This window comes from Hemiscyllium ocellatum, chromosome 17 (assembly GCF_020745735.1).
Source record: "Hemiscyllium ocellatum isolate sHemOce1 chromosome 17, sHemOce1.pat.X.cur, whole genome shotgun sequence".
Classification (NCBI taxonomy): domain Eukaryota; kingdom Metazoa; phylum Chordata; class Chondrichthyes; order Orectolobiformes; family Hemiscylliidae; genus Hemiscyllium; species Hemiscyllium ocellatum.
The window spans coordinates 12,165,526-12,193,248 of record NC_083417.1 but is presented as its reverse complement, the minus strand read 5'-3'; the positions used below and the strand labels follow the sequence as shown (position 1 = coordinate 12,193,248).

General features: G+C 43.8%; 1 protein-coding gene across 1 annotated transcript; it reads right to left on the bottom strand.

Moving 5' to 3' along the window:
• nudt7 (nudix (nucleoside diphosphate linked moiety X)-type motif 7) lies at positions 1–25,616 on the bottom strand. The gene is made up of 4 exons (XM_060837576.1): positions 25,535–25,616; positions 10,207–10,357; positions 4,043–4,201; positions 1–697 (listed from the first exon to the last, which is right to left on the bottom strand). The coding sequence occupies exons 1-4, from the start codon at positions 25,594–25,596 to the stop codon at positions 344–346; spliced, it is 726 nt and encodes a 241-aa protein (XP_060693559.1). The 5' UTR covers positions 25,597–25,616; the 3' UTR covers positions 1–343.
• Positions 25,617–27,723: the final 2,107 nt, after the last annotated feature.

Below are 27,723 nucleotides of genomic sequence, written 5' to 3'. Positions count from 1 at the left end.
AGGAAATAATTTATTATCTCTTTTTATAATTATCAATTAATTACATGTACTTGTTTAAGCCACACATACTCTGCTGAGGTTTCACATCAGTCCACAGCATGAGATCATAACAAACACTGTGGCAACATCAGAAAAGGCTCAACTTAATTAGCTGCTAGCTTATTAAGGCACTAGCATGGCAAATTAAAAATGAACAAACTGAGAAGACTGCACATAAATTAAACACTGAAGTAAACAATTAAAATGGCAGGCAATACACTAACCTAAAACAGGCTTTTAGACTTTATCAAAATATTGGTGTCTAACCAATTAAAGATAGAACAAGGAAATGAATCAGTAAAGCTCATAGTTTACTCGTGGCATATTTTGCCATGAGATATTTCTCCATACTTGTAAAGGGATCATCAATGTCGAAGTCAACCTTAAACAAAGGCTTCTGGCCTAGAGCTACATAAGCCACAATAATACAGAGTTGTGCAGTGAGGCCCCAGATAGTGAATGTCTTCTGTAAATGCCGGTCCTTAAATGTGAAGAAGTGCACCAACATGCCCGTGTCATAAGGAGTTGAAGAGTGCTCTTCCGACTTTAAGAAGTAGTACAATGGCAGGACAAACACATCACTCACTTCATCAGCATTGGGCTGTGGTTGAAATGTATCTCCAATAAACGCCACCACCGGCGTCACCAGAATACCATCCTATGGGAGGGGATGAATGCAAAGCAAACATTAGGATAAAATGGAAGACACAACAGAGCTGTCATAAAGACTGACTTGAGTCATAGAGATGTATAACATGAAAACAGATCCTTCGGTCCAACCCATCCATGCCGATCAGATATCCCAACCCAATCTAGTCCCACCTGCCAGCACCCGGCCCATATCCCTCCAAACCCTTCCTATTCATATACCCATCCAAATGTCTCTTAGATGTTGCAATTGTACCAGCCTCCACCACTTCCTCTGGCAGCTCATTCCATATACGTATACTACCCTCTATGTGAAAAAGTTGCCACTTACGTCTCTTTTTTTATCTTTCCCATCTCTCTCCCTAAACCTGCACCCTCTAGTTCTGGACTCCCCGATCCCAGGGAAAAGACTTTGCCTATTTATTCTATACGTGCCCCTCATAATTTTGTAAACCTCTATAAGGTCACTCCTCAACCTCCAACGCTCCAGGGAAAACAGCCCCAGCCTGTTCAGCCTCTCCCTGTAGCTCAGATCCTCCAATCCTAGCAACATCCTTGTAAATCTTTTCTGAAACCTTTTAAATTTCACACCATCTTTCCAATATGAAGGAGACCAGAATTGCACGCAATATTCCAACAGTGGCCTAACCAATGTCCTGTACAGCCACAACATGACCTCCCAACTGCTGTAGTCAATACTCTGACCAATAAAGGAAACCATACCAAACGCCTTCTTCACTATCCTATCTAGCTGCAGCTCCACTTTCAAGGAGCTATGAACCTGCACTCCAAGGTCTCTTTGTTCAGCAACACTCCCTGGGACCTTACCGTTAGGTGTATAAGTCCTGCTAAGATTTACTTTCCCAAAATGCAGCACCTTGCATTTATTCGAATTAAACTCCATCTGCCACTTCTCAGCCCATTGGCCCATCTGGTCAAGATTAGATTAGATTAGATTAGACTTACAGTGTGAAAACAGGCCCTTCGGCCCAACAAGTCCACACCGACCCGCCGAAGCGCAACCCACCCATACCCCTACATATACCCCTTACCTAACACTACGGGCAATTTAGCATGGCCAATTCACCTGACCCGCACATCTTTGGACTGTGGGAGGAAACCGGAGCACCCGGAGGAAACCCACGCAGACACGGGGAGAACGTGCAAACTCCACACAGTCAGTCGCCTGAGGCGGGATCCTGTTGTAATCTGAGGTAACCCTCTTTGCTGTCCAACACACCTCCAATTTTGGTGTCATCTGCAAACTTACTAACTTACTAACGTCTTATGCTCGCATCCAAATCATTTATGTAAATGACAAAAAGTAGAGGACCCAGCACCGATCCATGTGGCACTCCACTGGTCACAGGCCTCCAGTCTGAAAAACAACCCTCCACCACCACCCCGTCTTCTAACTTTGAGCCAGTTCTATATCCAAATGGCTAGTTCTCCCTGTATTCCATGAGATCTAACCTTGCTAATCAGTCTCCCACGGGGAACCTTGTCGAACGCCTTACTAAAGTCCATATAGATCACATCTACTGCTCTGCCCTCATCAATAGGTTTGACAGTGGGAGATTTATAGTGAAATTAATGTGTAAACCATTTGGTAACACTTCCAGGATTTAATTTCCACATTTTGAAAAAGTTAATCATGAGGAATTATTACTTCTAAAAATGGCAACTTAAGCATAGAAAGAGTTCTCTATTAAAGCTTATTCTAACATATGTTCTGCAATAACTAATTAAGCACAGACTTAATGAATCACCAGAAGCAGTTTGCAGTATTAGCTTTCTATTCCCCTCCAGCCTTTCTCAGTTCCACTAACCCACCTGAAATCTCTATACTCAGGCTTCTACATGGTATCTTTGCCATCGCAACAGGGAAGTGGACACTCCCAGATGTTCTTTCTTTCCCTGCAGGAGAAGTATCTGGCCTCCAAAATGGGAACCGGGACACAGCAAGCACAACACCCAAGCCTGAATGATTGCATGAAACATCTTGGTACAAGTGTATCAATATGCTGCACCCTCAATCCCTGCCCACCGTTTACAAGTCAGGTATGTGGCAGAATACCTGCCTGGATGAGCACAACTCCAACAACACTCAAGAAGCTCATCTCCATCTAGGACAAAACAGCCCAATTGACTGATGCCACAATCACATTCATTCCTGACACTCAGTAGAAGCAGTACGTGCCATCAACAAGATGCACTGTATTAATTCACCAAAGTCTCTTAGATGGCATCTCCAAACACATGACACACCATCTGGAAGTACAAGGGCAGCAGATATATCGGAATACCACCCCCTGTAACTTCCACTCCAAGCCAATCACCACTCTTAATGGAAATATATCAGTGTTCCTTCAGTATTTATGGGTCAAACTCCTGGAACTACCTTCTTAACATCAGTCTGGATCTACTATAGACTGCAGTAGTTTTAAAAAAAGACCATTGATTTCATGGGAAAATAGGGATTGACAATAAATGCTGGACCAGCCAGGAAGCCTACACCTCATGAATGAATCTGTAAAAAAAGGTGATTAGATACTGACTTGATTTGAGTCCTCTGTCACCGCAGGAATTGCAAAACATGCGCCCACACCTCCCCCTTCACCTCCATCCAAGGCCCAAAAGGAGCCTTCCACATCCACCAAAGTTTCACCTGCACATCCACCAACGTCATTTATCGTATCAGTTGCTCCCAATGCGGTCTCCTCTACATTGGGGAGACTGGACGCCTTCTCGCAGATCGCTTCAGGGAACATCTCCAGGATACCCATACCAATCAATCCACCACCCTGTGGCCAAATAGTTCAACATCCTCGCCCCCCCCCAACCTGCCGAGGACATGCAGGTCCTGGGCCTCCTCCACCACCACTCCCTCACCACCACACGCCTGGAGGAAGAACGCCTCATCTTCCGCCTCGGAACACTTCAACCCCAGGGCATCAATGTGGACTTCACCAGTTTCCTCATTTCCCCTCCCCCCACCTTACCCCAGTTCCAACCTGCCAGCTCAGCACAATCCTCATGACCTGTCCTACCTGCCAATCTTTCTTTCCACCTATCCACTCCACTTTCCTCTTTGACCTATCACCTTCATCCCCACCTCCATTCACCTATTGTACTCTTAGCTACTTTCTCCCCAGCCCCACCACCCTCCCATTTATCTCCCCACCCCGGAGGCTCCCAGCCTCATTCCTGATGAAGGGCTTTTGCCCGAAACGTCAATTTTCCTGCTTCTCAAGATGCTGCCTGACCTGCTGTGCTTTTCCAGCACCACTCTAATCTTGAGTCCGCGATAACCTAGTGCTGACAACTGACTGAAGAAATACCTGTGGTCATGTACCTTGTTAATGATAGGGACTAGTTTGCAGATTACTTCCACCTGATCTGAGGGGAGGCCGATTTCTTCTTGGGCTTCACGAAGAGCAGTATCTATGTCACTTACATCCTTCAAGTCTTGTTTCCCACCAGGAAAGCAAACCTCTCCACGGCTGCTGTGCAACTTTAAAACCAAAATCATGGTTTAGTGAGAAATACTACCGAGCATAGTTGAATTATGAGAATGTCTCTCTACAATGTAAAGAAATTTTATTGCAGATTTTCACCTACAGTTTAAGTTTTTGGGTTACAGCACTGGTCTCAAATCCCACCTTATGTTAGACACATGGTCAGCCATGCAATTTCTTTCTGTCACTCTTCACTCAAGGTCACTGGCTCATGCTGGGGTTAAGTTCCTTTCAGTGCTTTGGCTGAGAGGCTATTCTTCTAAATCTGAACTGAGCTTACAAGATGAAGCAACCTCAATTATGTCCTCTACCAGTACTCATTCCTGTTCACTTTCAGTTAAGTGTTAGCTTGATAGAGAAACAGTCATTGATTTACCTCAGCCTGATAGTCACTGAGATCAGAAGATTAGACAGTTGCTACCCATTCCTGAATGGCTGTTTCATCATCCCAGGAGTAAAGTGGAATCGTTCTGGTGACTGTGCCTCCACTTCTTTGGAATGTCATGGTGTAGTGGCAATGCCTGTACCAATGAGCTAGAGAACATGGGTCCAAGTCCCACCTGCCCCAGAGGTGTGTCATACTACATCTAAACAGGTTGACTAAAAACTAAAAAAAGTTGACTCCATTCTATAGCAAGTAACCATTACTTCACCTGCATCATGAGAATATTGGCACATTGACTTATTAGCAATTGCAGAAGTAAGATCTCAGAAACGTTAACACCTCACTAAGTTTGCTCTGTCATTCAAGTAGATCACGGCCAATAGGAAACATATGTCTAATTATCCACTTTCTATCCATATTCTATATTCTTATTCAAAAAGAAAAAAAAGGAGACATATGAAAGGTTCTGGAAACAGAAAACTGAGCCCGTGAAGAATACAGAGGACCCTCGATTATCCGGCATTCAGTTATCCAAACATCGGATTATCCGGCAAGATCGCAAGGTCCCAATGCCCGGCTAAACGATGTTATCCAGCATTCAATTATCAAAAGTTGATTAATTATGAAATATTGTCCACCTGTGTCCTTCAGATTATTGAGGTTCCGCTGTACAATAGCAGAAAAGAACTAAAACAAGGAATTGAAAGGGCTGAAAGGCAAATATGACTCAAGGAAATCCCAAGGTGTTTTATACATAAAAAGGACCAAGAGGGTAGTTAGAGAAAGGGTAAGTCCACTTAAGGAGAAAGGAGGAAATTTATGATGGAGCAGGAGGCAGTGGGTGAGATCCGTAACATCGGATATCACAAAGAAAAAGGACATGGTGGGTGGTGAGTCACAGGAAGCGATTGTTGATTTTCTAGGACATGTTAACATAAAAATGATGTTGGGTATTTTGAAAAGCATTAAGGTAGTCAAATCCCCAGGACCCAATGGGATCTACCCCAGAATACTGAGGGAGGCAGACAATGAAACTGGTGGGAACTTGTACAAAATATCTGTATGCTCTTTAGTCACAGGAAAGATCCCAGGGGATTGGAGAACAGCCAACATTGTTCCTTTGTTCAAGAAGGGTAACAGGATTAATTCAGAAAATTACCGGTGATCCTTATGTCAATGGCAAGTAAATAATTGGAGAGGGTTCTTAGGGATAGGATTTATTTACATTTGGAAAAATATGGACTGATTTGCGATAGGCAGCATGGTTTTGTGCATGGAAGGTCATGTCTCACAAACTTGATTGAGTTTTTTGAGCAAGAGACAAAGGTGATTGATGATAGCAGGGTGGTGCATGTTGTCTAGGTGGACTTAGTAAGGCTTTTCACAAGGTCCCTCATGGCAGGTTTACACAAAAAGTGAAGCCACATGGGATCCATGTGAAGAGCTGATACAGATCTGGCTTCGTCATAGAAGACAAACAGTAGCGGTGGAATGATGGTTTTCTGACTGGAGATCGTGGTCAATGGTGTTCTGCAGGTATCAGTGATAAAATCCTTGATATAAACGCTTTGGACGGGAATGTGGGTGGCCTGATTAGTAAGTCTGCAGGCAGCACAAAGATTGGAAAAGCTGCAAATAGTGAAGAAGATACAGCATTATATAGATCAGTGAGAGAGTTGGTCAGAGAAAAGGCAGTTGGGAATTTACTTCAGACAAATGCGAAGTGATACATTTTGGTATAAGTAAATGGGAGAAGTACCATCAACAAACAGATGGATCTAGGGCAGACAGGTCCACAGTTCTCGAAAGTGGCAACAGGAGTGGATAAGGTGGTCAAGAAGGCAGATGACATGCTTGCTTTCATCGTTCGGAGCACAGAGTGTAAAAACTGGCAAATCATCTTGCAGCTGTATACAAATTTAAATAGGCTACTTTTGGAATACTGTATAAAATTCTGGTCGCCACATTCCCAGAAGGATGTGAAGGCTCCGGAGAAACTACAGAAATCTTGACAGATATATGAATAGGAAAGGAATAGAGGGATACAGACTGCACACAGACAGAGGTTTTTAGTTTAGAAAGTAATCATGTCAGTTCAGTCTTGGTGGAACTGATTTCTGCACCACTTTGAGATGACATTACAGAACCCAGTTCCATGAAACAAATGTATTTTTGATAAATGCTATAATCTGTGTGTGACAAAGGCTTCCTACCAAGTGCTTTTTGGATTTTCATGAACTGCAGATGCCTCTGTAGATTTCAGTCCTGAGAAAGAATGTTAGCTAAGATACAAGTTTCTGATTTTGATATAAAATTTGCAATTGTATCGAATTCACACCTGGTTACAGGGAAATATGCATCAGTATAATGCAAACTACATGACCCACAGCTTGGAGCCTTTTATAGGCAGCAACACTTTGCATGTTGTCTGAACTGCATTATCCATTATGTCTCAGATACTTTATACTGAGAAAACAAGAGAGTTACATTAGGGAAGGCTTCTTTCTGCTGAAGGTGGTGTTTTCTAGGTTAAGAAGAATAGCATATGATTGAATGTGAACTGAGGTTTCATGTGCAGCCTGACTGATTAAATGAGGTGACACTAGGTTTTATTGCTGGTTACTGCAGTAAAAGATTCTTTTCCAAATTCCAACATTGGGAGGACAAAACCCACCTGAGGTTTATAAGAGTCCTTTAAAAAGAAAAACGTTTAAACTACAAACGGGGGAAAATATAGAAACCACAGAAAAAATAGAAACCACACAAAAGCACATTTGACTTCTTAGCTCCACGTTATGTGGCTCCTCCATTCTATCATCACAGGCAGAGTCCCTAATAATTTAGCAATATTTCATCATGGAAGCTCTGCACCCAGGATGGTTAAATCATAAACTGGTAGGACAGACTAGGACCCGAGGGCACAGCCTTGGAGTGAAGGGGCGATCCTTTAGAACTGAGATGAGAAGGAAATTCTTCAGCCAGAAGGTGGTTAAACTGTGAAACTCATTGCTGAAGAATGCTGCGGATGCCAAGTTATTGAGTGCATTTAAGACAGAGATAAGTAGGCTCCTGATTAGTAAGGAGACCAAAAGTTATGGGGAGAATGTAGGGGAATAGAGTTGAGAATCATATCAGCTATGATCAAAGGGGAGAGCAGACTCAATGGACTAAATGGTCTAATTCAGCTGCTACATCTTATTGTTTTATGGGATTATTTATGGAATGGTAGGAAAGCAGGAGGCTGTAAGAATACAGCAAGCCAGGCAGCATCAGCTGGTGAAGATGTCAATGTTTCGGGTATAACCCTCCTTCAGGACCTTTTTGACTGAATAGTATTCTGCTGCTACTGAGTACCTAATCTTTTATGTCTTCTTCCTGTTTCTCATGCAAATGATATTCCAATACGTTTAAAATTTCTCAGGCACGTCACTTCAGAGTTAAAAAAAATTATACAACTTCACCAGGGAAATTTCAAAATAACATTCTATTTCAAAGCTTTTAACACACTAGTCTACACATTGCCTTTTTTGTTGTATATAAATAGTAGCTAATTACCTACAGCTTGCAGATTAAGATCATCTCTATCTGTGTTCCAGCATTCAATTTTTTAAAATATTATTTAGCTTTCAAAAATAACTGAACACCACATCTTTTATCTTGATCTAATTTATGTGACTATAACTCTATGAATCAGAGTAGGATTGGTTTCGATTGTTAATCACTGTGAAGACTGCACAGTAAAAACAATATTGCTGTAATTTCAGCAGGTAATTATTGTTTTTTTTCATTCATGGGATGAGGACATTGCTAGGTAGGCTAGCAATTAGTCCCCATCCCTAATTGGCCAGAGGGCAGTTAACAGTAGGAACAAATTACTGCAGATGCTGGAATCTGAATTGAAAACATCAAATGCTGGAGATCACAATGGCTCAGGTAGCATCCATGGAGAGAGAGCAAAGTAAGGTTTCAAGGCTAGATGACACTTTGTCAGAACTGAAGTGAATTGTGAAGGTGTGTCTAAGGGAAGGAATGGGTTCCCTTACTTTTAGTTTTGTCAGCAACATTTGGTTACTGTCTCTCCACCACAACCTCCACGCACCCCAAATCCCCACCCCAGTGGGACTGTCCATTCTGGCAGTTCGATACACCATTGTTCTGCCAATCCCACATTCTGATCACTGAATCTGAACTATCGGCATCCTTTCTTCTCCAAGCAATCCAACCCTACTTCCCTTCACCTGTTGCATAAATGCTATATCCTCTACACATCACTTCAGCTCTAATGAAGAGTCATCTAGACTCGAAATTAGATTAGATTACTTACAGTGTGGAAACAGGCCCTTCGGCCCAACAAGTCCACACTGACCCGCCGAAGCGCAACCCACCCATACCAATGTTAGCTTGCTTTCTCTCCATACATGCTGCCTGACCCTCAGTTAAGTCTGAACCACACTGTTGTGGGTCTGGAGTCACATGTAGGCCAGACCAGGTAAGGATGACAGTTTTAATTCCCTAAAGGACATTAGTGAGCCAGATAGGGGTTTTTGACAATCAACAATGGAGTCATGGTCATCATTAGACTGTTAATTCCAGACTTTTATTTTAATCATTGAATTCAAATTCCACCCTGACATGTTATGGATGCACTGAATGAGAGCTGCACTATTGGACATGTTAAACTAAGAGCTGCACTATTGGACATCTGTCCTCTCTTCTAAAATATGCCATTGTCTGGTAACAGCCAACAAGCCTATCAGATATGCATGTGTAGACCAAGAGGCATATAAAATTATGTGAAGCATAACTGTAACTGTAAGAACATTTCCTCACTGGCATGTCTGTCTAAGATCAGAGGGCACAAGTTTAAGGTGAGGAGTAAGTAGTTCAAAGGGGATCTGAGGAAACCATTTTTCACCCAGAGAGTGGTAGAAATACGGAGCATGCTGCATGAGAGGGTAGTGGAAACAGGTACTCTCACAATATTTAAGAAACGTCTGGACAGGCAACTATAATGCCAGGACATAGTAGGGTATGGACCAAATGTGGGCAAATAGGATTGGTGTAGTGTGGTGTTTGGTGGCAAGCACAAAAATGAGTCCATATCTGCATTTTGACAGAAACCTGGCACCACCCGTGCACAACTTATTAGTTATCTTTGGTTGCATTGGGAAGGACCTTTTTTATTAAAACACATTGAGATTTGATACTACTGAATGCCTTCCTCAGCTATTTCAGATGACACAGTAGCACTGTCACTGGACTGTTTATCCTCTGGGGAAATGAGTTCAAATCTCACCATGGCAATTGGCAGAATTTGAATTCAATGCAAGTCAATCTCAGTGACCATGTGACAATGACAACAATCACTGATTCTTGTAAAAACTCACCTGGTTCACCAATATCCTTTAGAGAAGACAGTCTGCTGTCCTAACCAGGTCTGGTCCACATATGACACCAGACACACAGCATTGCCCTCTGAAATGGCCGAGCATAAACAGTTAGGAATAACCAACATATGATGGCTTGTTAATCTGTGAATTCAATAGGCGAAGCTCCCCGTTCTGATACAAACTAATATGAACACCCCCTGTAGTCTCCCATTTCTCAGTACTGTACCTTCATGGATCTGACTGTGAGCAGTACATGCAGCTCCTCATTTTTTATTAACAGGGGTACCAGCACTGATGCTCTGGGAAGAGTCAAGTCTGAGTACTTATTCCCTACATCATATGTCTTCAGCACATGCTTGACCTTCTCTTTAATTGATCTAATAAGAAACAAAAGAAGAAACATCACATGCAGCTCCAGCTTGAAGACTTGCAACGGCATTTGCTGATACTGCCTTTAGATGTTGCAATCTGCCTCAGATTTGTGATTTGGCACCTTAAAGATGAAAATGAGTCATGGAAAAAAAAAGTCAAGTTTTTCTCCTACTTGGTTCCAGCGACAGCCATGTTTTAATTCAAGGTCAGAATTATATTATAAAGTGTGGAGTAATGTTTCCAATCAAAGAATCACAGAATTTTAGAATCCATACAGTTTGGAGAGGCAGGCTGTTCAGCCCATCGAGTTCACACTGAACCTCTGAAGAGGATCCCAACCAGACCCATTCCCCCTACTCTATTCCCGTAACCCTGCATTTCCCATGGCTAACCCACCTAGCCTGCCAGTCTCTGGAACACAACGGAAAACTTAGCATGGTTAATTCACCTAATCTGCACATCTTTGGATTGTGGGAGGAAACCAAAATATCCAGGAGAAACCCACGCAGACACAAGGAGAACTTCCAAACTCCACACAGACAGTCGACCAAGGCTGGCACTGAAGGCCTGTTTCTATGACGAATGAGTCTATGTCTGCATTTGGGCAGAAATTTGACACTGCCCGTGCATAATTTATTCGTTATCTCTGGTTGCATTGGGAAGAACCTTTTATTGGAACACATTGAGATTTGATACAATGAATGCCTTCCTCAATTTCAGAGTACAGTGACGAGTCAATCCCATTGGTATGGGATTCCAAACATATGTAGGCCATTTCATGTAAGGATGGCCCATTACTTCATGGACATTTGGGTGAACCAATCAGACTTACTGTGCAATCTGAGAATTTTATGACTTTTTTTTATTTCTAACTTATTGAGATCATGGCAAATTGCCATAGTGACAGGTGCATTAGTCAGGGGTGGGTATCGGGTAGGGGAATGGGTCTGAGTGGGTTAATCTGCGGAGGGTCGGTGTGGACTTGTTGGGCCAAGGGCCAGTTTCTATACCGTAGGGAATCTAATCTAATTTAAAGATGCTTTCAATTTTTCCTACTCCTCTGGTAAGATTTGAACTTGCATTCTGTTGATTATTAGTTGAGGCTTCAATTATAATTAGTTGAATACTATAAACCTTACACTGCTGTACAAATTTACTGAGACACTCTTCCCTCGACATACCATGCCAGATCTCACAACATTCTCCTCTGCCTTCTACCTAGGGGAGACAGTGACACAGTAGCACTGTCACTGACTGTTTATCCTCTGCGGAAATGAGTTCAAATCTCACCATGGCAATTGGTAGATTTTGAATTCAATGCAAGTCAATCTCAGTGACCATGTGACAATGACAATAATCACTGATTCTTGTAAAAACTCACCTGGTTCACCAATATCCTTTAGAGAAGACAGTCTGCCGTCCTAACCAGGTCTGGTCCACATATGACACCAGACACACAGCATTGCCCTCTGAAACGGCCGAGCATAAACAGTTAGGAATAATCAACATATGATGGCCTTGTTAATCTGCAAATTCAATAGGCGAAGCTCCCCGTTCTGATACAAACTAATATGAACACCCCCTGTAGTCTCCCATTTCTCAGTACTCTACCTTCATGGATCTGACTGTGAGCAGTACATGCAGCTCCTCATTTTTATTAACCTGGGTACCAGCAATGGCACTGTAAGGCAGCAATGCTAATCACTGAGCCACCACACTGCTCATTTACTGACAAAAGTTGTTTAGTTATTTTAGAGATGGCATTCAGTTAAACATTAACACAAAAGTTCACAAACATAAACTGGACAAGGAAAAATTCTAAAGTGTGAGCCAAGTATGTTCAGCTGGACAGAAACCTGTGCTTTCATAACTACAACATTAACTTGGAGAGATGATGTAGAGGAGCCGGTGCTGGACTGGGGTGGACAAAGTTAAAAATCACACAATACCAGATTAAAGTCCAACAGGTTTATTTGGAAGCACTTGCACTATAATCTGGTGCTGTGTGATTTTTCACTTGGAGAGAGGATGCTTAGCTAAATGATCCAAAACGCACACACTCGATTAAATCAATCATTTATCCTCAAATAAACTCCTCAGTTAATTACAGCATTACAATCACCCTGCAGCTTTCTAGTATTGCAAAGATAGTGCAGCTGCAGTTTTGGCATTCCTTGCATTTTCTCCTGCAGAAATATTGATATGATTTTCAAAGATTTGAACTAAAATAAACTAAAATCTCCTAGAATTTGAATGGTACAGATTTGTTTCTTACACTGAAGTAATGACCCCACCATTAAGTCTTTTTTGACTGAATATCATTATAAACCAATGTCAAGATGCAAATTATCAGTTACCATGCAGCAGTGGCAACAACTGCAGAATGCTCAAAAACGAAAACAATATACACGATAAATAAGTAGTTATCAGAGAATGTTGTCAAACTAACTGGGGCTTGTACCACATCAGTATCACAGTGCTACTTTTACAAGTAGCTCAAATGTCATGCATGAAGTAAGCGCAAGTATCTTTTACATCACTTCAAGAACCACAAGCAGCCCACAGTAAGAAGCACATTCCCACACTCGGTATAACCACTCCCACCAACAACAAGTTGCCATTTTCAAGTTTTTGCAACTGTACCATGAAATTGTGCAAGTGTTTAATGTGGCTCAGTGATTAGCATCCTTGCCTTTCAGTCTGAAAGCTGTGGATTCATGTTCCACTCCAGGGACAAAAACATACAATTTTGCCCCGGTATTTCAGGGTCATTTTGAAGGAGCACCACATTGATAGGGTTGCTGTCTTTTGCATGAGACTTTAAACCAAGACCCCATTTGCCTTCTAAGGCAACATTTCTCCACAGATATCATGTCAGGTGGGGAACAAACAGGCCACACACAAGTGACAGTCTGCAGACTCGGCTGTGTAATGTTAAAGGGCTCCATACAATGCAACAAGCTGGCTGGACACAGTAAACACAAGTAAGAGGGAGCTCTTAGAATAGTGATACAAAAAGATATAAATCTACTTGAAGAGCGGGAGAATTTTACCTTGTGTCCTCATCAACATTTATTTCTTCCCCAACACCACAAAAATCAGACATCGTGCTTATTATCTTACTGAAGTTTGCTATATACAAAATTAATTCTGCGTTCCCAATTACTGCAACATCAATGAGGATGTGAAAGCTTCCGTACAAATGTAAGTCTTTCTTTAATCATCATTTGAAAAGCACAATGACAACAATTTGACTGTTCCGGTGCAATCATTTCCCAGTTAATATGAAAATTTACTTCTTTTGAAATGGGGTGGTTTCCAAAGCACTTGCAGCTTCAAGTGGCAGTACCACTTTGAATCAGCATTAGGTCACAAATAAAATCTTTCCAAGTATACAATATCATTTTGTTATGAAGGTGTGGAAGTGTACTGTACCTTTAAGAGAGTAGAGGACTTGGCAAGCACTCAGAGGGCTGGAGACTTTACAATGTAACATTTGGTTCAGAACAGTTAGCACAGGTTGAGTTGCTATGAGACAAAAACAAATTTGAATTTGGCCAATCAGTTTAAATAATATCCCGAAAATAGCAAATTCCAATCAAGTTTAAATCGAGTATATTAACAATCTTAAAAGCCAATGACACAATCTGATGCTTTGGGGATATAAGACTCGGTAAAATGTAAAGACTGCCTGAAAAATAACTCTCTTAATGGTACCTTTATTGATCAGTAACCTGTGAAGCAGAATCTCCAAGCAGAAGAAAAGATGACAGGTGGGACTAGATTGGGTTGGGATATCTGGTCGGTATGGACAGGTTAGACTGAAGGGTCTGTTTCCATGCTGTACGTCTCTATGACTCTATGACAAGAATACAGAGAAGAACTGAAAGCTTCCTGATTTTGAGGTAAGTAGTTTTGTTGGACTAGTATTATAGAAGGGAAAGGTAAAGGTTAGGTTTGAGGATGGAGTTGTAAATAGTTGTTAGTTAATTATCCTATTATACTTTAAGAAATAAAGTTGTTAATTTTTACTTTAAATAGTTCATGGCCTCTTGAATTTCCTCAGATTACTGCATGGGATAAATCATTTCTGTGTTGCTGGGTTAAATTGAGTAGGGGGGTTTAACCCATGTCGTAACAATTTCAATTCCTCCAATTAAGTGGGGATTTTGTAACTACTATCACATATAGGTAGGCTAGTCACACTTGGAGCAAATTAGGATACAACACTTGAGTGTTTTCTGCAGATGGGAAGTTGATCACAAGAACACTGGAAGAGGTGAGAAAATATCAGTGAGGGTTTCAGAAGCAAATGGGTTGAAGTGAGAATGGGTTGGGAGACAAGAGATATTTTGGAAGCAAGTGGTCTTCACTGAGGCTCAACCAGGTCAGTGATCTAAAGCTGCTTGTGATCGTGGTCAGTGAGATGGAATTGAGGAGAGGGGACAGTATTTGTGAATAGGACTTAAAGACAATGGCAGTGAAGACTCTCCAAGCCCATACTTTGCCTATGTCTTGCTTTCACACATCACCTTTCTCATGCTTCTAAAACATCCAGTATCTTTACCTCCATTCCCTTTATACTGCAACTTTCTTTTGGAATTCTTCATGTATTGTCTTTCCTCTCATCATAATTGACGTTCTGCAATAGAAATAAGCCTCGACAGGACCCAGTAGAACTGGGTAGAATTCATTTCTTAATGGACAATATCTGTCAGAAACATCCAGGGTCTAATGGCTTGAGAAATAAAATTTTAAAAGAGTCTAAATGCAGAGCGAATACAGCACAATCTCTGGAATTTTAGTAATGCTCTCGGTGAAGTTTCAACATTATATAAACATGAATGATGAAAAACCCCGCGTTACAGTTATAGAATTTCTGTTTACAAATTTGAACTGTTGGAAAAGGGAAGTTTGAGCTATTTAACAAGGAAAATGAAATACTTGTGATTATAGCTCTATCACTGTGTAACAATTATGAGCAATATTAGGCAAAAAATTTATTGTCACAACATGGAATTACATTAAAAGCAAAATACTGCAGATGTTGGAAATCAGAATTAAAACAGCAAGTTCCAAAATTCAGCAGGGCTGTTGAGGGAGAACAATAGTTAACATTTCAAGTTCAATTTGACTATTCTGAGCTATGTTAATGTACATTCAGTATTTTCAAAGAGGTTTGGTACCAAACCACCCATGAACAACAGTGATCCCAGTGATTAAAATTAACATACAACAGCGCATTTATATGAAATAGGTTGAATATTATCAAGTTGCATACCCTTAGTTTTTACTCCATTGAATTTAGATGATAAAGAGGGACTAACTGAGGTCGTCGAAACAATAGAATGAAATATATCATAGATACAGAGGGGCAAGTACCCTACTGTAGAAAAATCTGCTATGGACCAGACCAAAAGCCTCCTTAATATAGTACGGAGATAGCTGAGACCCTCACTTTTATATTTATTTAAAGGCAAGCAGAAGGTGCCGTGTTCCAGATGTAGGTTGTAATCAAAAGTCACTTTATTCCTACAACACAATTACAACACAGAAAAAAGAAGAATTGGCATAATTTTAATGTTCTTGAAATACCTATCAAGATAATATATGATTTTACCATTAATTATCAACTGTTCCGATATATGCAATATCCCATAAGCACACCCTTTGGCAAAAATTACATTCTGTCAGACAGCTCTGGTTCTCATGGGCTGCCTCTCTTCAATCCAGAAGAAATAATCTGCCTCTTTGGATTTTTACGAGAAAACTTCTCGCCTAAGACTTCACTCTAACAGCTTGGATCTCAGGATTTTAGCTCAACAGCAAGCAGAGATCTTCCACTAATTGAAAGCAAAACCAAAAATCTTACTGGATCTGACTGAGGCCTGAACCTGTCCATTCATGATGCCTTGTCATTTAAAAATACACCTAGGGAAATTCACAAGCTGTTTACTAACTTCCTGTCTGAAGCAGATATTCCAGCACCACTGTGATAATATCTCTCTGCAAGAGAAACAGCACAGAACACATCTCTCTTAAGGGCACAGTACCTTCACAAGTGACAACAAATAGAAGAGCAAAGTTAATTTAGATCATTAAATAATCATAAATGTTCTACAAACATATAAATAACAAAGGAAAATCAGGATGGTAATAGCACCACTAAAGGTTACGTGCAATAAATTCAGAAGTAATGGCAAAAAGACAAAGTAGTTTCTTGATCTCAGTATTTATGAGGGAGAATAACAAAATGGATGCGACATAAAAGCATAGAAACATTATAGAAAATAGGTGCATGATTAGCCAATTCTGTTCTTCAAGCCTGCATTACTATTCAATATGATCATAGCTGATCATGCAATTTCAGTCTCCCGCTTTTTCTCCATACTCTCAATCCCTTTAACCGCAAGGGCCATGCCCAGCTTCCCCTTGGATGGAATCAAGATGTGAAGACGTACAAGATAGGTGGGGTAGAAGATGCAGTTTGGGGGAAATTTTATGAAGATCGGTGGAGAAAACTTTGACGATATATTCTGTTTATGTGCTATAAATATAATGTAACCAAACCAGCGGGATTACATACACACATTAGAGAAATGAGGGAAATGTAGCAGATCATCATTAAATACATATAAATTCATAACTAAATAGTACCAAAAGACTACAGTCAAGAGTGTGGTGCTGGAAAAGCTCAGCAGGTCAGGCAACATCTGAGAAGCACAAAAATGGTGAATTCCTGATAAAGGGCTTTTGCCCAAAATATCGATTTTTGTGCTCCTCGGATGTTGCCTGACCTGCTGTGCTTTTCCAGCAGCGCACTCTCGGCTCTAACCTCCTGCGTCTGTAGTCCTCACTTTCGCCCAAAAGACTAGTCAACTAAGCAGATCCTATATTAAAAAAGGGAATAGAATACATGCAGGAAAGTATAACTCATTAATGCAACATCAGCAGTGGGGAAGATAATGGAATCTTTATTCAAAGATTTCATGCAAAAGAGAAACATCTGGAAGGTGAAGATGCAATCTTGTCAACATGCATTTCAGAAGCACTTCTCCACTAGACAGGGTAATGGAAAGCTGCAACTCCTTCTGTCAAAAAGCTGCAGCTGCTTAGTCATTAGAAATTTCAGGATGGAGGATCACCAAATTTTGTTGATTCAGGGTATCAGGGAAATGAAGAACATGCAAGTAAACCAAGATGATATACAGATTAGCCATGATTTGACTAAATGAAAAGATTTGAGGAGCTGAATGATCTGTCAATTACTTCGATTTCAGGATGTATCGGTACAATACTACATTTTTCATTACTGTATGCCTTTACGGCAATCTATGTTCAGACTGCGTTATCATCATGGTTTTAGGACCAGTATTTCTAATGCTCCAAACACAAATTTGATATTTCTTCAGCATTGTTCATGCACAAGAAAACCAGTTACCACCGATTAGCAAATGTGTCTCTCAAAAGTCCTGAACTATTTCATTGCTCTGTGCTGTGATGTTTTTCTCTCACCCATCTCTTCCACAATTCCCATTGCCTTCACGACTTTTTATGCAAAAATTCACTGTTTGATCTACAAATCAAACTACAAATGCTAAGTGAAAAAATTGGACGACTTGGCAGAAATGTTACTATCACTCCTCAGTGTATTCCCGGTTCTCAAGGACTTATTAAATAATAAAACACTTTGTTTCTGCAGGCTAGAACAATGTAAGGACGCAAGATGTACTCTGGGAGAAGTTAGTTGTTTGGCCCATCAAGGCTGAAAATGTGTTGCTGGTTAAAGCACAGCAGGTTAGGCAGCATCCAAGGAACAGGAAATTCGACGTTTCGGGCCAGAGCCCTTCATCTGGCCTGAAACGTCGAATTTCCTGTTCCTTGGATGCTGCCTAACCTGCTGTGCTTTAACCAGCAACACATTTTCAGCTGCAGACCTCACTTTTTACTGTTTGGCCCATCAAGCCTGTTCTGCCATTCAATATGACCACAGCTGCTCTCAGCTTCAATTCCATTTTCAACCTTGCTCCCTGAGAAGCTAGGTATCTGTCAATCACACCCTTAAATGCATGCAACCAGACAGTATCCACAACCTTCAGGGAAAAACAAAATCTGAAGATACATTGTACTCTATGCAAAGCTAAAGAATGCCTGGTTTATTAATCCAGTAGGGTGCTTTATTAGTGCAATCACATCAATCAAGGGAAGTGTTGATTGCCCATGAGAAAACAGCAGATCTTTTTTCAGTACATAAGAAAGACATTGCTGCAGTTTGTTTCACTTTCAAAATGACTACTCTCTTCTTTCAGGCCACAGCACCACAAAGAATTCACAATACTTCATGTGGGACTAAAGGACAGCAGCAGCACACCCTGGTGGTAAGTACTTTGTAAGTTAGTCACGCAACATTGTAAGTTAGTGGGCGGCACGGTGGTTAGCACTGCTGTCTCACAGCGCTAGAGACCTGGGTTCAATTCCCGCCTCAGGTGACTCGCTGTGTGGAGTTTGGACATTCTCCCCGGGTTTCCTCCCACGGTCCAAAATTGTGCAGGTTAGGTGAATTGGCCATGCTAAAATGCCAATAGTGTTAGGTGAAAGGGTAAATGTAGGGGAGTGGGTTGCACTTCGGCGGGTCGGTGTGGACTTGTTGGGCTGAAGGGCCTGTTCCCACACTGTAAGTAATCTAATCTACTCTGTTGCTGCAAACTGAGGATAAGTTAAATGCTCCAACGAGTTGCATTGGCTTGAACTAGAATATCAGCAGAGCCAAATCAAACTTCCTCTTAACAAAGCATAAAGTCAGAAGTCACACAAAACCACGTTATAGTCCAACAGGCAGAACAGAATATCCTTTATTGTCACATGTACTCCAGTACAACATAGTTTTACAACGGCTGCCTATAATGGAGGAATAAAAGGAAAAGCAGTAGCATTCCTTACAGTGTCTGCAAAATAAGTTAGAAATAAGACAGTTATAAGATAGTTAAAAGATTGATATTCCAGTCTGGTAAAGAATTTTGAATAGACATGATATTGCAGCAGCATTACAGCAGCTCAGTGAGCATGTGGTCTGACCACCCATGCCAGCCTGCTGCACTAAGGTAAGTTGTGTTGCTCTAGGACTTGCTTTCCCTCGCACTGCACCGGGGATTGCTTCCCCTCATGCTGTTCTGAGACTGCTAAAAGGAGAGAAAAAAAGAAAAGAGAAAGAACAGGCATAGCAGAGGAGCTCCAAATGGGGCATCTTTCAAAGGCCAGTAACACCCAGGTCCTGAATAATCGAGTGTCACCGTCAGATTGGTTTTTTTTGCAAAACATCCACCTCCAATGTCCTGCATTGGATTTGCACCATGCCCCTGTGTAGACAGTGCCTGTCAACTCGGGTCCTGTGAGAACAACATCCGGAAAAGCTTTCACCAGAATAAAGGCCATAAAGGTAGGTTTCATTCAGCATTCACCGTCTTCTTGTCTCGCTGTGTTTCTGAAACCACTGGCTCTCTCATTCCATCCTGATTCCTCTGAGGGGCCTCACCAGGTAACAACTATTAAAGTCATAGAGATGTACAGCATGCAAACAGACCCTTCAGCCCTATTTATTCATGCAGACCAGATATCCTCACTAATCTAGTCCCGTTTGTCAACACTTCAGCAAGGCAGCTTTGTGCAGAGCCACAGAAAATGGGGGAGTTAGTAAACAAGTATTTTGCATCAGTATTTACTGTGGAAAAGGATATGAAAGATATTGAATGTAAGGAAATAGATGGTGACATCTTTAAAAATGAACATATTACAGAGGAGGAAGTGCTGGATGTCTTGAAGTGCAAAAAAGTGGATAAATCCCCAGGACCTGATGAGGTGTATCCTAAAACTCTGTGGGAAGCTAGAGAAGTGATTGCTGGGACTCTTGCTGAGATGATATTTGTATCATCGAGAGTCACAGGTGAGGTGCCGGAAGACTGGAGGTTGGCAAACGTGGTGCTACTGTTTAAGAAAGGTGGTAAGGACAAGTCAGGGAACTATAGACCAGTGAGCCTGACATTGGTGGTGGGCAAGTTGTTGGGAGGGAATCCTGAGGGACAAGATGTTCACATATTTGGAAAGGCAAGAACTGACTAGGGATAGTCAACATGGCTTTGTGCATAGGAAATCATGTCTCACAAAATTGATTGAGTTTTTTTGAAGTAACAGAGGATTGATGAGGGCAGAATGGTAGATGTGATCTAACTGCACATCAGTAAGGCATTTGACAAGGTTCCCCATGGGAGAATGGTTAGCAAGGTTAGATCTCATAGAATACAGTGAGAACTCGCCATTTGGATATAGAACTAGCTGAAAGGTAGAAGACAGAGGGTGGTGGTGGAGGGTTGCTTTTCAGACTGGAGGCCTGTGACCAGTGGAGTCCCACAAGGATCGGTGCTGGGTCCACTACTTTTCATCATTTATATAAATGATTTGGATGTGAGCATAACAGGTATAGTTAGTAAGTTTGCAGATGACACCAAAATTGGAGGTGTAGTGGACAGCGAAGAAGGTTACCTCAGATTATAACGGGATCTTGATCAAATGGGCCAATGGGATAAGAAGTGGCAGATGAAGTTTAATTCGGATAAATGCGAGGTGCTGCATTTTGGGAAAGCAAATCTTCAAAAGTCTTGGTCAGGTCCACGGCCCCCAATGACCCACCCTCCCCTCCTGGCACCTTCCCTCGCCACCGCAGGAATTGCAATACCTTCTACCCAGCCCCACCCTCCTCCCATTTATCTCTCCACCCCAGAGACTCCCTGCCTCATTCCTGATGAAGGGCTTTTTTCCGAAGTGTCGATTTTCCTACTCCTCGGATGCTGCCTGACCTGCTGTGTTTTTCCAGCACCATTCAAATCTTGACTCTGATCTCCAGGATCTGCAGTCCTCACTTTCGCCTATACACTTAATGGTAAGGTCCTAGTGTTGCTGAACAAAGAGACATTGGAGTGCAGGTTCATAGCTCCTTGAAAATGAAGTTGCAGGTAGATAGATTAGTGAAGAAGGCATGCTTTCCTTTATTGGTCAGAGTACTGAGTACAGAAGTTGGGAGGTCATGTTGTGGCTGTACAGGACATTGGTTAGACCACTGTTGGAATACTGCATGCAATTCTGATTTCTTTCCTATCGAAAAGATGTTGTGAAATTTGAAAGGGTTCCGAAAAGATTTACAAGGATGGTGGTAAAAGGTATTTGGTTGGGTAGATGAATAGGAAGGGTTTGGAGGGATGTGGGCTGGGTGCTGGCAAGTGGGACTAGATTGGGTTGGGATATCTGGTCAACATGTACAGGCTGGACTGAAGACTTGGCCAATATCTCTCTAAATCCTTCCTATTCGTATGTCCATCCGGGTGCATCTTAAATGTTGTAACTGTACCAGCCTCCAACACTTCTTCTGGCAGCTCATTCCATATGTGCATCACCCTCTGCATGAAAACGTTGCCCCATCGGATCCTTTCACATTTTTCCCTTCTCACCCTAAACCTATGCCCTCTAGTTCTGGACTCCCCCACCTCAGGGAAAAAAACCAAAAGACCATAATACATAGGAATGGAAGTAAGGCCATTCAGCCCATCAAGTCCACTCCGCCATTCAATCATGGCTGATGGGCATTTCAACTCCACTTACCAGCATTCTCCCCGTTGCCCTTCATTCCTTGCGACATCAAGAACTTATCAATCTCTGCCTCCACTGCACTCTGCGGCAATGAATTCCACAGGTCCACCACTCTCTGGCTGAAGAAATGTCTCCGCATTTCTGTTCTGAATTGGCACCCTCTAATTCTAAGGCTGTGTCCACAGGTCCTAGTCTCCTCGCCTAATGGAAACAATTTCCTAGCGTCCACTCTTTCCAAGGCATGTATTATCTTGTATATTTCTATTAAATCTCCCCTTAATCTTCCAAACTCCAATGAATACAATCCCAGGATCCTCAGCCGTTCCTTGTATGTTAGGTCGACCATTCCAGGGATCATCCGTGTGAATCTCCGCTAGACACGCTCCAGTGCCAGTATGTCCTTCCTGAGGTGTGGGAACCAAAACTGGACACAGTACTCCAAATGGGGCCTAACCAGAGCTTTATAAAGTCTCAGTAGCACAACGGTGCTTTTATATTCCAATCCTCTTGAGATAAATGACAACATTGCATTCGCTTTTTTAATCACAAGCTCAACCTGCATGTTTACCTTTAGAGAATCCTCGACTAGCACTCCCAGATCCCTTTGTACTTTGGCTTTACGAATTTTCTCACTGTTTAGAAAGTAGTCTACACTTTTATTCTTTTTTTCAAAGTGCAAGATCTTGCATTTGCTCACGTTGAATTCCATCAGCCATTTCCTGGACCACTTTCCCAACCTGTCTAGATCCTTCTGCAGCCTCCCCACTTCCTCAGTACTACCTGCCTGTCCACCTAACTTCGTATCATTGGCAAACTTTGCTAGAATGCCCCCAGTCCCTTCATCCAGATCATTAATATATAATGTGAACAGCTGCGGCCCCAACACTGAACCCTGCGGGACACCGCTTGTCACCGGCTGCCATTCTAAAAAAGAACCTTTATCCCAACTCTCTGCCTTCTGTCAGACAGCCAATCCTCAATCCATACCAGTTGCTCACCTCGATCACCTCACCTTGCTCAGCAGCCTCCCATGTGGCACCTTATCAAAGGCCTTTTGGAAGTCTAGATAGACCACATCCATTGGGTTTCCCTGGTCTAACCTACTTGTCACCTCTTCAAATAAATCCAACAGGTTTGTCAGACACGACCTCCCCTTACTAAATCCATGTTGACTTGTTCTAATCCAACCCTACTCTTCCAAGAATTTAGAAACCTCATCCTTAATGATGGATTCTAGAATTTTACCAACAACCGAGGTTAGGCTAATTGGCCTATAATTTTCCACCTTTTGTTTTGATCCTTTCTTGAACAAGGGGGTTACGACAGCGATCTTCCAATCATCCGGGACTTCCCCTGACTCCAGTGACTTTGAAAGATCTCAACCAATGCCTCCACTATTTCCTCAGCCACCTCTCTCAGAACTCTAGGATGTAGCCCATCAGGGCCAGGAGATTTATCAATTTTAAGACCTTTTAGCTTTTCTAGCACTTTCTCTTTTGTAATGGCAACCATACTCAACTCAGCCCCCTAACTCCCTTTAATTGTTGAGATATTACTCACGTCTTCCACTGTGAAGACTGACTCAAAGTACTTGTTAAGTTCTCCTGCTATTTCCTTATCTCCCATCACTAGGCTTCCAGCATCAGTTTGAAGTGGCCCAATGTCTACTTTTGCCTGTCGTTTGTTTCTTATGTATTGAAAGAAACTTTTACTATCATTTCTAATATTACTGGCTAGCCTACCTTAATATTTGATCCTCTCCTTCCTTATTTCTCTCTTTGTTATCCTCTGTTTGTTTTTCTAGCCTTCCCAATCTTCTGATTTCCCACTGCTCTTGGCCACTTTATAGGCTCTCTCTTTTTCTTTAATACATTTCCTGACCTTCTTTGTCAGCCATGGTTGTCTAATCCCTCCTCGGATAATCTTTCTTTTCTTGGGAATGAAGCTCTGTACAGTGTCCTCAATTATACCCACAAACTCCTGCCATTTTTGCTCTACTGTCTTCCCCGCTAGGCTCTGCTTCCAGTCTATTTTTGTCAGTTCCTCTCTCATGCCCTCATAATTACCTTTGTTTAACTGTAACACCATTACATCCGATTTTGCCTTCTCTCTTTCAAACTGCAGACTGAACTCTACCATATTATGATCGTTGCTTCCTAAGTGTTTTATAAAGATCTTTTATAAACCTTGTCTATTTACCTATCCATGTCCCTCATGATTTCATAAACCTCTATAAGATCAGCACTCAGCCTCCGACGCCCTAGGGAAAACAGCCCCAGCCTATTCAACCTCTCCCGATAGCTCACATCCTCATAAGTTTTCAGTGCAACGAATGAACACATTGGACTATAACCTGGTGTGGTATGACTTTGTGCAGCCCAGTCCAACACTGGCACCTCCACATGATGTATTTGCCCTCACTGAGATGAACATGGCGATGGTTGAGAATCACCTAGCCCTTAAATGTTCCAAAGATAGAATAGAATTGCTTTACTATGGAAATAAGCCATTTGTCCAACAAATCCACAACGACCCTCCAATGATCATCCCATTCAGACACGTTTAAATTCAGCGGGTGAGAATCACGCCAATAAGCACCTGACCAAACCATCAGTGATTTCTCCTCCATCCCCTGGACCTCCTGGACTCCAGCTCCCCGCCCACTGGACTCCAGCTCCCGCCCACTGGACTCCAGCTCCCACCCCCCGGACTCCAGCTCCACCCCCTGGACTCCAGCTCCACCCCCTGGACTCCAGCTCCCGCCCACTGGACTCCAGCTCCACCCCCCGGACTCCAGCTCCACCCCCCGGACTCCAGCTCCACCCACTGGACTCCAGCTCCACCCACTGGACTCCAGCTCCACCCCCTGGACTCCAGCTCCACCCCCCGGACTCCAGCTCCACCCACTGGACTCCAGCTCCCACCCCCCCGGACTCCAGCTCCACCCCCTGGACTCCAGCTCCCGCCCACTGGACTCCAGCTCCCGCCCACTGGACTCCAGCTCCACCCCCCGGACTCCAGCTCCACCCCCCGGACTCCAGCTCCACCCCCTGGACTCCAGCTCCACCCCCTGGACTCCAGCTCCACCCCCCCGGACTCCAGCTCCACCCACTGGACTCCAGCTCCACCCCCCGGACTCCAGCTCCACCCCCCGGACTCCAGCTCCACCCCCCGGACTCCAGCTCCACCCCCCGGACTCCAGCTCCACCCCCCGGACTCCAGCTCCACCCCCCGGACTCCAGCTCCACCCCCCGGACTCCAGCTCCACCCCCTGGACTCCAGCTCCACCCCCCGGACTCCAGCTCCACCCCCTAGACTCCAGCTCCACCCCCTAGACTCCAGCTCATCCCCCACATCCGGGCAGGTCGTTACCAGGGTGACCAGGCCCTGGCCTTCCCGCCTGTTCCTCCTTTCATTCGGGTTGCCTCGTCCGCCGCCTCCCGCCGAATTCCTGGGCTCTGGTGCTCCACTTTCCCCTCATCCCCAACCCCACTACACCCCAGTCAAACCTGCCGCGGCTTTATATCAGGAAACATGAGAGAGACCTTCCCTGTTGCGCCATGCTGCCGCCGCCGCCGAGCCTCCTTCCGCATGGACCAACGACCATCAAACGGAGACCGCGCGGCGGGGAACTAACGTCCCAAAGCAGCGCCACCTGGCGTCTCGGAGTACTTCCACTCACCTCCCCATGTACCGCCACCTGGCGTCTCGGAGTACTTCCACTCACCTCCCCATGTACCGCCGCCTGGCGTCTCGGAGTACTCCCCTAACCTCCCCATGTACCGCCACCTGGCGTCTCGGAGTACTTCCACTCACCTCCCCATGTACCGCCACCTGGCGTCTCGGAGTACTTCCACTCACCTCCCCATGTACCGCCACCTGGCGTCTCGGAGTACTTCCACTAACCTCCCGGTGTACCGCCGCCTGGCGTCTCGGAGTACTTCCACTCACCTCCCCATGTACCGCCACCTGGCGTCTCGGAGTACTCCCCTAACCTCCCCATGTACCGCCGCCTGGCGTCTCGGAGTACTTCCACTCACCTCTCCATGTACCGCCACCTGGCGTCTCGGAGTACTTCCACTAACCTCCCGGTGTACCGCCGCCTGGCGTCTCGGAGTACTTCCACTCACCTCTCCATGTACCGCCGCCTGGCGTCTCGGAGTACTTCCACTCACCTCTCCATGTACCGCCACCTGGCGTCTCGGAGTACTCCCCTAACCTCCCCATGTACCGCCGCCTGGCGTCTCGGAGTACTTCCACTAACTGCCCGCTCTACCGCCACCTGGCGTCTCGGAGTACTCCCCTAACCTCCCCATGTACCGCCACCTGGCGTCTCGGAGTACTCCCCTAACCTCCCCATGTACCGCCGCCTGGCGTCTCGGAGTACTTCCACTAACTGCCCGCTCTACCGCCACCTGGCGTCTCGGAGTACTCCCCTAACCTCCCCGTGTACCGCCACCTGGAGAATCGGAGTGCTTCCACTAAACTTCTGAAGGCATCGCCACCTCGCATCTCCGAAGTTAAAAATCACACAACACCAGGTTATAGTCCAACAGGTTTAATTGGAAGCACACCAGCTTTCGAAGCGACGCTCCTTCATCAAGTGATTGCAGCTCCGAGTACTTCCACCAACCTCCCAAACAGTGCCACCTGGCGTCTCGGAGAAGAGTCACTAACCTCCCGATACACCGCCACCTGGCGTCTCGGAGAAGTGTCACTAACCTCCCGATACACCGCCACCTGGCGTCTCGGAGAAGTGTCACTAACCTCCCAATACACCGCCACCTGGCGTCTCGGAGAAGTCCCACCAACTTCCCAATGCAGCGTTATCTGGTGCCTCGGAGTACTTCCACTAACTTCCCGATGTAGCGCCACCTGGCGTCTTGAAGCAGTGCCACCAAACTCCCCGAGCAGCGCCACCTGGCTTCTCGGCTGAGCTACTTCATCACATTAATTTTGATCTACCACATTACTGTATATTGTTATGCAAACAAGCCAGTCCTTAATTGGAAAAGAGTGCCCTCAATGACTTTACAGCTGGTAGAGTAGCTTTTGAAATGTAACAATTGTTGCAAAGTTGGGAATACAACAACCAATTTGCAGGAAGCAAGCTGCCAAAAATAGCAGGTGATCTAATTTACTGATGCTGGTTCAAAAACTAATTACTGCCAGCCAGAAATCTTCTGAAATATAGGCATTGAATCTTTCATCATCCACTTGTAAATATTTTCCAATCCACATGCTTGGACATGTTACAATGCCTTCTCACAGAACGCTTCAAACATGCAGGTCCTGGGCCTCCTCCACCGCCACTCCCTCACCACCTGACGCCTGGAGGAAGAACGTCTCTGTTCTGCCTCAGAACTCTTCAACCCCATGGGATCAATGTAGACTTCACCAGTTTCCTCATTTCCCCTCACCCACCTTACCCCAATGAAAACCTTCCAGCTCAGCGCCATCCTCATAACCTGTGCCACCTGTCAATCTTCCTTCCCATCTATCCGCTCCACCCTCCTCTCCGACTTTACCTTTACCCCTACCTCCATCCACCTATTGCACTCCCAGCTATCTTCTTCTCAGCCCCACTCCCCTCCCATTTATCTTTCCACCCCTGAAGTTCCCAACCTCATTCCTGATGAAGGGCTTTTGCCCAAAATGTCAATTTTCCTGCTCCTCGGATGCTGCCTGACCTGCTGTGCTTTCCCAGCACCACTCTAATCTTGACTCTAATCTC

Coding starts and splice junctions, on each gene's coding strand:
- nudt7 (XM_060837576.1), bottom strand. CDS start 25,596: ATGGTCGTTGGTCCATGCGGAAGGAGGCTCGGCGGCGGCGGCAGCATG. Junction 4,202..10,206: donor TCACAGTCAGATCCATGAAG/GTACAGTACTGA, acceptor TTGGTTTTAAAG/TTGCACAGCAGCCGTGGAGA. Junction 698..4,042: donor TAGTCCCTATCATTAACAAG/GTACATGACCAC, acceptor CCCCTCCCATAG/GATGGTATTCTGGTGACGCC.